Source organism: Clupea harengus, chromosome 20 (genome assembly GCF_900700415.2).
Source record: "Clupea harengus chromosome 20, Ch_v2.0.2, whole genome shotgun sequence".
Classification (NCBI taxonomy): domain Eukaryota; kingdom Metazoa; phylum Chordata; class Actinopteri; order Clupeiformes; family Clupeidae; genus Clupea; species Clupea harengus.
In genome coordinates this window covers 26196727-26206804 of record NC_045171.1, presented here as the reverse complement: position 1 = coordinate 26206804, position 10078 = coordinate 26196727, and the positions used below count along the sequence as shown (strand labels likewise).

General features: G+C 40.5%; 1 protein-coding gene and 1 pseudogene across 1 annotated transcript; one reads left to right on the top strand and one right to left on the bottom strand.

Annotated features, from left to right (window-relative positions):
• The first annotated feature begins 3315 nt into the window (after nucleotides 1–3315).
• Nucleotides 3316–5700, top strand: LOC116225190 (PDZ domain-containing protein 11). The gene is made up of 6 exons (XM_031587170.2): nucleotides 3316–3475; nucleotides 3745–3840; nucleotides 3934–4074; nucleotides 4202–4300; nucleotides 4627–4687; nucleotides 4810–5700. The coding sequence occupies exons 2-6, from the start codon at nucleotides 3748–3750 to the stop codon at nucleotides 4842–4844; spliced, it is 429 nt and encodes a 142-aa protein (XP_031443030.1). The 5' UTR covers nucleotides 3316–3475; nucleotides 3745–3747; the 3' UTR covers nucleotides 4845–5700.
• Nucleotides 5701–6858: 1158 nt separating this feature from the next.
• Nucleotides 6859–9843, bottom strand: LOC116225167 (annotated as a pseudogene).
• Between the last annotated feature and the right edge of the window lie 235 nt (nucleotides 9844–10078).

Genomic DNA, 10078 nt, shown 5'->3' with positions numbered 1-10078 from the left:
GAGTGGGTCTGAAAATGTCCCTGTTGTATTATAACTGACTGAATTCTGGTTTAGTCTTAAAGTTAGTTGCTGTTGCAGGACGTAATGAGCAAAGGTGTTCCCCGCAGGCAGCAGATCTCAACACACACAACCCACTTTGGTGGAGGTATCAGAGCAGTGTTAGACTGGAATCTATCGTAGTGTTGTGGTATCTTACATCCTCCTATTTACATACCATTGGTTGTTCTCGCTCCCAGCATCTCTTGCTTGGCTCTCACATGGCTCTCTCCAGTTCCCACAGGTTTTCCACACACTGTTTCCACACTTATATTTATACTGATCAATGACACATGATACACAATATGAGTAAAGGTAATTATGTGTGTCTGGGGGACACAAGGCATGCATAGCAGGAATGCGGAACACCAGGGGTTTCTAGCTAGTATAGGGTGTGAAGGCATATGCATACTACTGGATATAACTTCACACGGGAAGGGCTGGTGCAATGCTTAGCCATTCACAATATGTTCACATATTATCATGCTAATAGCCTAAACCTCAGGACAGCCATATGGGATGGTTACAGACAAAGGTCAAAGGTCAAAATGGAAGAAACGCCCAAATCCTTCAGATGTCACCTTAGACTCAGACTTAATCTACCAATCAGATCAAGTAATCACATAACAAATGCACATACGCCCACAGTCTCACACACACACACATACAATATGGACATTGATACCTATGCCTTTTTGCACCTCCCTTTCTTAATGTGTTCAATACTTTTTCCCTGTGTCATTTCACATTATTACACATAACTTAATTTCTGTTTTGGTTTCTTTGTATGTATGGGTTACCTGGGTTGTTACCAACATCTGGTGAAAATTTCATGTCAATAGCACCTTTGGAAATATTTTTACTGAGAAAAATTGTGACGTCTTCAATACTTATTTTACTCGCTGTATATATGTCAATGGGCCCTTCGACTGTGTCGGACACAAACATGGTGGCGGCAAAGCACGGTGACGTCACATGGTACCCATGAATTCACCCATGCCCAGGTGTAGTTTTTGGTGGCGTCCAGTGGTGAGGTTGCTGAATTGCAACCAGCTGAATACCCTTCCCTTTACAAGCATGTGGGAGAAGAACCTACAGTGGCCTTCAAATAACAACGCAAAAAGCCCCATCTCAAGCCAGTGTTTTCGTTTGTCCATTCTGGGCTACTGTAGAAACATGGCAAAAACATAATTATGAATTATAATTACATTCCATTTCTACTAAAAGATGCCACTAAAAACTACACACTGTGCCTTTAAGTTAAAAAAAGCACACAACCACACACTTTTCAGCCTAAGCGTATTCTCCTTTGACTTAAATCTGTGATTAGCGCGGCATTAAGTAAACACATATCCTGGCAAGCTTTAAAAATATATATATGTAAACCACTTGAAAGACTCAAGTGTCTGGGTAGAGGTAGGCCTCGTCCAATTTCTTCTTCGACTTGGATTAAACAAAGGGTGGCCAACGAGGAGTTTCCTGAAAGGACCAAAGTCATTGTCTATGTTAATCCCATGTATTATACGAAGCGACACATACATTAACTGGAAAGAGCCAGTCGTAAAGCCTGAGCTCATATGATTGGTCAAGTGTTAGTAACCTCCGACCCTGAAGAAAGAAAACCAGCAATAAGAAGAATGGAAAAATAAATGTGGTGGTTAAACAAAAAGTTTTCTATTGTAATAGAAGTAGTAAAATGCTTTAGTTAAATGCTGAACCGTTCTGTAATGTCATGCAACTCGTGCTTAACAAATATCTCTCTGTTCCTTTCTTTGGATAAGCAAGGTATCAAAACACATGTCTTCGCAACTGCAAGACCAATGAATGTAATTGCTGTTAAGGCAGTTGCCTGGTTCTGCTGGTAAAGCAATTGCCATTTTGAGACACTGTAAGTGTACTGCAAGGACACAGACTGTCTGAGTTTTCCCCTGGGAAACAAACATCTTGTCCTGATGTGAAATCTCATGTGTCATCATCCCATATCTAATCAGAGTAATGTGTCATTTTGCAACATTTCAGCTTGACTGCTTCTTCACTAAATAGATCTTGCATAATTTGGAGCAATGCTTTGGGTCTGTGTCGGGTTGTAGGATCAGATGCTTTGGGTCTCAGATGCTTTGGGTCTCAGATGCTTTGGGTCTCTGTCATGTTGTAGGATCAGATGCTTTGGGTCTCAGATGCTTTGGGTCTCAGATGCTTTGGGTCTCTGTCATGTTGTAGGACACAGGCTATGGCACGGTGATAGAGTTGCAGCCTTCCCTGTTCAAGTTCCTTTTACTCTGTACAAATGACGTACTTTACCAGCACCAAGCACCAGCACTCCCTGACCATCCCATGTCCTCTACCATGCTTGACTGATGGTGTCAAGAACTCCTACAACATCATTTCACTTTCAGTTTTGCCTGTACACACCCACACTCATACACACACACACTCACACATACACTCACTCACACTCATACACACTCACACTCATACACACACACACACTCACACACGCACCCACTCACACATGCACACACCCACACTCAAACACACACACACACACTCACACATACACTCACTCACACTCATACACACACACACTCAGACATGCACCCACCCCTTTTTTTTTAGCTGAGATCTTAATCCTTCAGTTTGTACAATTTTAACATTTGGCACAACTGACAAATATGACAGAGTGAAACATGTGCCAACAAACCCCACTCTCCCCTACAGTATACTGTCACTTACAGTTAACGACATACATACCTGTAGATTGCAATTGCACCGTGGAAGAAGCTCACTGAAAATATATAATGAAAAATTTAAAAAGCCTCCCGCCATCTGAAAAAATGTCCAGACACATATCTAAAACTTTCTTTGTCATGGCCTAAAACAGGTAGATAAACATCTAGTTGCTAGGGATGGGCATTAATAACGTTACTCGTTTTAGACGTCAGTGTTCGTTCAAGGAATAGAGTAATAGCCTAGCATTCGTAAATCTAGTGAATTTAGAGTGAAACTTGCCGTTTCTGTCGGATATTTCTGTCACGCTGGTTGTTGCTGAGGTAGTAAACAGCAACTCCATTCGCTCCTCCAGTGTGTGACTGAAACACTCTAACTCTCAATTTCTTCATATCAGGCAACCCGGAGTGTCCAAATGATACTAGGATATGGGCAGTCATTTTATGTTTTTAGTACAGTAGATATATTACAAATTGTGTCTTTAAAAAATATAGCTGATTGATGACTTTTATTCTGGTACATTTTTGTCAAAATGTAGCCGGAAGTAGAGCTAGATCATTTGACCATTGCTCACGGAAAGCTGCTCAAGCTAGCTTACTACCACAAATATGGTGTCCATTTCAATCTGATATCAACAAAACGTTCTAAAATAAGGCTACACTTATTGAGATATCCCCGTTGTTACCCTTATTCAACAGATCCGGCCGGCCAGGTTTGTATCTATTTGCTGTCGAAGTGCTGTCAAACTACCTTAGCCACAACTGCCCTCAACACTATCAATGTGTAATGTTTACGATGGCTTTTTTAAAGCGGTCTCAGATTTTCTGCAGCTTGTAACGTTATAACTCAGCACTGTACCGTGGTCTTTAGATTATATTATGTAACTTAGTCCTTCTGGTTTTGAGTTCAGAATGTATAAGTATGTTATGTCAATTCAATTAACGTGAACGTTGTATTGTTTCCAAATATTTATGTCCAAAGGCCATGGACCCAAAAATACCATACGATGACTACCAACTACCGGTGGTTTTTCTCCCTTCGTATGAGAATCCACCGGCATGGATTCCTTCACAAGAGGTAGCTAGCTAGCTAAAGAAACATTACGTTGACACTCATACAAAGCTAAGGGATTATTCCCTTTTCTAAACGTTTGTCTGTCCCTCTTACTAGCGCGTCCATCACCCAGACTATAACAACGAACTTACCCAGTTTCTTCCTCGCACCATCGTCTTGAAAAAACCTCCTGGAGCGCAGCTTGGCTTTAATATTCGTGGAGGCAAAGCTTCACAACTTGGCATTTTCATTTCTAAGGTTGGTTGATCAGGGTTCAACTGTGTTATGGTGGAATTATTGGTTCCATGAAAGTTAGTTGAGATTTCACACAAGTGCTTGCAATGGAGTGTGTCACCTTTCTGCTGCTTGTATGTTCATTTGAAAGGTGGTTCCAGATTCTGATGCACACCGTGCAGGACTTCAGGAGGGAGACCAGGTGCTGTCTGTAAATGATGTCGACTTCCAGGACATCGAGCACTCCAAGGTGACAGATAATGGCAATAATGTCACACTAGCAGCTGTTTATTTATTCATTATTTGCTGTATATGTACATACAATATTCATTCTGCTGTGGTTCAAGTCAGGGCTATTTTCTGTAATACAAAAACGATATATGGATAAAATTAGCTTAAACTAATTCTGATTATTCTGATTATTACTCATTATTTTGATTTAAGTGTACTTTTTCACATTTTGTATTGCAGTATGTATATCCTCTATTACTTAGAAAGGAATTATTTGGGGATTTGAAAATGTGCACAAGTAAATGAGTCTGATGAAGTACACTGCCGATTGTCTGTACTTGATAGGCTGTTGAGATTCTGAAGACAGCACGAGAGATTCTGATGAGGGTACGCTTCTTTCCCTACAGTAAGTATAGAACCACAAGCAGTATGCTCTGTTATGTCATTGTCATTAAGAATGTAGAAAATAGTCATTGACATATGACATTGCTTCAATTCAATTTTCATATGTTGCCTTTATATCATCAGACTACCAGAGACAGAAGGAGAGAACTGTCCACTAGGTGGCAGAAGAGTGCTGCACATGTAAATGCCGCAGTCAGATAGGTGGAGACATTACGGAGAGCATCACGTCATTCTCTCCCTCCCACGGACTACAGACTCTATCCCCACCTATGGCTGACTGGATTTAAACAGATGAATCCCCCAGGATGAGTTCCCATACGTCAACACACACTCATAACATCTAACAAGTCGCCCCCGTCCTCCCCAAGACAGAGAGCCGCACTCCGTTTGATGAGGTTTCTCATTGCTCAGAGGTGGCTATATGTGTCCATTCGAACTCTGGTGTCTAAGATGTGAGGTTATGGTATATTGTAAAATACAATTATAACTTCTATGTATGAATCATGCTTCACCAGTGATGGCTCTGTATTGATGTGTAAAAAGCAGACATTTTTAATAACAGATAAATGGTAGTGCATGCATTGAACTAATGAATTCAACCTATTTTTGAAAGTGCTTTTAATATGACTAACCTTTGTATTGGTGTCCTGCTAAACATTTGGATAATGTTAGAAATGGTTTAGTTGTAGAGTAACACATTTTAAAACTAACAAATATAAAATGCACGATAAATGTGTAAAAGATATATATTAGCAGAAAATGTAACAACTCATCTTGTAATATATCATCTTTCACATTACGGTTACAAACAAGATCATACAGCATTGTGGCCTTTTGTAATGCTTTTATCTGAGCATAGAATGAGCAGAATGAGAATTTTGAACACTGGCAGAGATTTATACCAGAATTAATTTGGCTTGTAGTGAAGATTTTAAGTATGACAACCTTATTTGTCATAAATCATGCATATAGGAATATGCATATAGGCAACAATTATTAAATAATTTCTAGTTACTGTGTCGCGTTATCATTCTTTTTTTAAAGTGGCATTATGTAGGAATTGTACTTCAGGGTTAGGATTAGCAGTTTTACCTTAAAATAACAGCTTAAAAAAAATTGGGGCACTACAATGACGTTTAATATGGAGAATCGCCTCCGTGCCATTGCCATACCAGGGTCCGTAGGCATATTACTGCGTTATGTAAGTTTGCCTGAAGCCGCCCAGTTACTACTGTCTGCCAAACTAGTAAGTAGCTTATTTGCCGTCTTGCTTTGTCTTGTGTTGCACTTGCTTGATGTTTGACTGTGTTAGGAAAGTTGTTGACTCACTAGTTTGTCAAAGTAAGCAAATTTCAAGAGGTTTCGCTAGGTTTAGCCGCTAGCATCTCTTTAGCGATTAGCAATTCCTCCATTGTGCTGCTTTAAAGTATCTGTAAAGCCCCCCCCCCCCAAAGTATCTTCCATCACTGTTGGACCAATGATCCGAAACCTGTTTCCAAATACTCCTATGAACTTAATACTTTTTTTTTTTTCATTTCAGATGTAATTTTTCAAATTTGTTTAGGCTGTAAAATATGTGAAATAAAGTTCCAGTTGCATAGAATGCACATGATTTGGGCAACCTTGACTTTTCCTTGTTCATTCATTATCACAGTGGATTGGCCTCCAGATTCTTCTTTGTGGCATTACTCTTGTTGAAAACCTTTCATTTGTGGGCAGCAGACAGTAATCTGACTGTAGAACATCCTGGTCCCCACATGAACACAAACCAGGAGGGAATGGGATTCATTAGAACAGCCGGTGCTTTTCCAATGCTAAGAGCTATACTTTCAGCAAGGAGGAATTCATGAGGTAGTTCACACAAGATTTCAAGTTATGATGGCTGTACCCTCAATGGGTTTTGGCCACTGGTGTAGTAGAACTGGAATGTCTTTTAGGAGAACTATTGTAAATGTATACAGACTGTCCATTGCACTACGTGTTTAACACTCAGGATCATGATTTACCTAATCAGTTTGAAATAAGAAGCGTTTTTGGTTTTTATACCAACCCCAGTGCACTAGAATTCTTCTTGGGCCTGATGACACATTACGTACATTCTCCAAAAATTCTGGGCCAATAAATAAACATACAATTCAAAATCAGAATATGAAAAACGGTACATTTCACAGCTCGTTCACAACACTTTTATAAAATGTTTATAAATATTACACATGAGTACAGTTGTGCATCCTACTTTCTCTTCAACTACATGTGTGGTATCATACCCCAAGATTCATTATATCAGATGTGTTATAACAACCCCATAAAGAAAAAGAAAAATTAAAGTTTCAAAGGTTATGGTGTACCTTACGTTCAAGGTAGATAATTATATAACAATCACCCAGGCGGGTGAGTCCAATACCACATGGCCACTAAAAGCATCATTAAAACCTTCATTTTTTTTACTATAAAAATACAGGATCAGTAATTAGAGGGTTTCATCAACTCTGTAAGTTCACATGGTCCACTGTACAGTGACAGGAACTCTTGAGGCAATTAAACCATACTGCCAGAATCTTCTAGCAGAATCCGTGTGCAATGCACACAGGTCATTCTGGAGAGGTTGTGACATAAATACAAAGGAAACACTTCATCCGAAGAAGCAGGTAAACCTGAAGAACAGTTTCTATCAGCACTTAAGCACTAATCTGCTGCAAGCGTGACATTCCTTCAGCAGAGACGGCCATGGAGAGTGTGCAAAGGTGAGAACTCACAGCAGTAAAAGGTTATGAGTCAGGCTGCAGTCTTCATGCGAGGACATTCGACATGGGGGAAATCAAGACTCCAGTCCATAGGCGTCTGTCCATTTGTAAGTCTAGTCCCCCTTAACACACGTACATTTAGTTGCTGTCTTCAGCGTCGTTCTCCAGCACATCTCTTGAGGAGCTCTCATCTACATTCTCCAGTGAGTCTGCCCGCTGAATGGACAGCTCTCGGGCGTCCATCATTGGCAGGTCACTCTGTTCAGGATTGAGCCAGGGCTTGTGATTGGGGGAGTTCTGTCCTTTCCATTCTGGGTAGTTTTGTCCCGCCTTGTGCACACATCTCAGAACCTGTAGAGAGGGAGTGGTGTGTGACACAGGTATCGGCAGAGATCACATTCTGCAGCTCTACCTTACTGGGCATAGTTTTAAAGATTCCTGCTTTACCTGATTTTCTGCCCTAAGACCAACTATATACTACTTAAACCTTTCCAATGGTATGGGTAGTCCCAATGATATCTTACAGCACAGTGTTCATCAGGAAAGTTGGCTCAACAAACAGATGAACATTTTAATGGGTACATTTTCTACTAAATATAAGGTATATTAATTCTTGTTTGGCTTGTCTGCAGTAGAGCTAACTTTACAGATTACTAAGGACTCCAGCCATTGATGATTAATTAGGATAACAAAGGTTGGCCAAGCCCTTCAGCTTAGAGACACACAATCTCAGGTTTGCACACGCTTGACCTAATAGTTTGCAACAAGCTCTATGCAAACTCACCTAACAAGTTACACTGGAGTGTAGCAATAAAGTCCTTTCAACTGAGTTTCTATGGTTACCGTTGTAATTTGAAACAGCTTCAAACACACACACAATTTCCATTTCATACTGCTTTAATCCTGTTCAGGACTTTTCCCCAAATGAAGACATGTATTCTCGAGGCTCAAAATCAGTCATCTAATTCATGTAGAGTAAAATTACATTCGGTCTTTGAAAATATCTATCCCTATCCCGACCAGCGAGAACAAGAGATGTACTCACTTTGGGGGCCAAAACTTGAGACGCTTTGTTCACCACCCACTTAGGGAGAGAGCCTATGAAAAGAAGAACAACAGTGAATCAGTTTGGGGGAAAAACATGGGCCATCAGTGAGGCGGTGTATAGCCCTGTTGTTATGTATCAATGAGGCGGTGTATAGCCCTGTTGATCAGTGAGGCGGTGTATAGCCCTGTTGTTATGTATCAATGAGGCGGTGTATAGCCCTGTTGATCAGTGAGGCGGTGTATAGCCCTGTTGTTGTCTCTCACCTTTGGGGTCAGCTTGGGAAAGGTATGTGAACAAGCAGCTGTTTGGTCCAGTTGACACAATCAGGTAACCAGTTAGAATAGAGACTGCTCTCACCACGTCTTTACGTGGAGGGTGTTTCTGAGGAAAAACATGAGTTTGCATGAATTCCTATTAAGTGAATGCAATGCACTTGCACTAAATTAGATTCAAGTTTGATAGATAGATAGATAGATGGATACTTTATTAATCCCGAGGGAAATTTAGGTCATCCAGTAGCTTATACACTTATAGCTTATCCACTTATACAACTCACCGACACACATACATAAATCACATACACATAGGGGTTTGCTGCCTAAATACCAGCCATCACTTCCAAACAACCACACAAATGCCTAATTAGGCACTATATAATTCAGCCTATGAGGCATGGTACATGATTCAATGTATAATGCATACTTAGGACTCAACATACCGGGTGTTTGACGGAGTAGTTAACGATCATATACTCCACATCATTCACCTGCCAGGAACGTAGGGTAACCACATCCCTGTTCTTCAGTGGCTTTGGACAAAGCCCTGTGGAAAATGAGCAAAAACATAGTAAGTATTGGAACAGTTGATCTAACTTACCAAGGATACAGACTGAAGGTACACATTGTGTCTCCCTCCCCGGTCTCTGTAACCCAAGGAGTTCAGGCATAGTGGAGCAACCACCTGGTCTTGGTGTGTTGACTATAAATAAACCCTCAAAACAAACTCCCTCATGCTTTACTTCCACTCCTGAGGGTTTGAGCAAGCTTCTGCTCAAGTTGTCCGATAAACAGATAGGGTAACCCTAGTTGCTGCCTAAAACAATTGATTTGACATACAAAGTTAAATGATTAAAAAAAAAAAGGCTCCATGACTGATGTTCAGCAAAGTGAGCCTGGAAAATCGGTTGACTGGATACATGAAAGCAAGCAAACAAGTGAAACAATAAGTATGGGGTAGAACTCGACTCACAGGAGTAGTAGCCTACATCGGCGTTGGCGGATAATCGTGCAACGTCAAAGCTTTCCAGCACACTGGGGGTCCCACTTCTTGCGAATATTGAACGCGTCATAGGAGAACGTCGTACATCGTCTACCGCCGAACGCTTTTATATGTCTCTCTAGTATCTACCAACATGTATTCAACATTACCGAAAACTGTCATCATACTGAAAAATATCAACCAAGTTTCTTGAAATAGTTAATTCAATTCCTTCAAAGCCTACTCACCTTCGATATTTGTGAACTTTTGGATGCTTATTCTTACTCCCATGTGACCGGTGTAAGTAGGCTGTGACTCACCCATACTTCCATTCCATTTTTAT

What these genes read in the sequence shown, in the direction of transcription:
- LOC116225190 (XM_031587170.2), top strand. Translation starts at nt 3,748, where the DNA reads ATGGACCCAAAAATACCATACGATGACTACCAACTACCGGTGGTTTTT. An exon ending in AGGACATCGAGCACTCCAAG is followed by an intron (nt 4,301 to 4,626) that starts GTGACAGATAAT and finishes TGTACTTGATAG; the next exon opens with GCTGTTGAGATTCTGAAGAC. An exon ending in GGTACGCTTCTTTCCCTACA is followed by an intron (nt 4,688 to 4,809) that starts GTAAGTATAGAA and finishes TTATATCATCAG; the next exon opens with ACTACCAGAGACAGAAGGAG.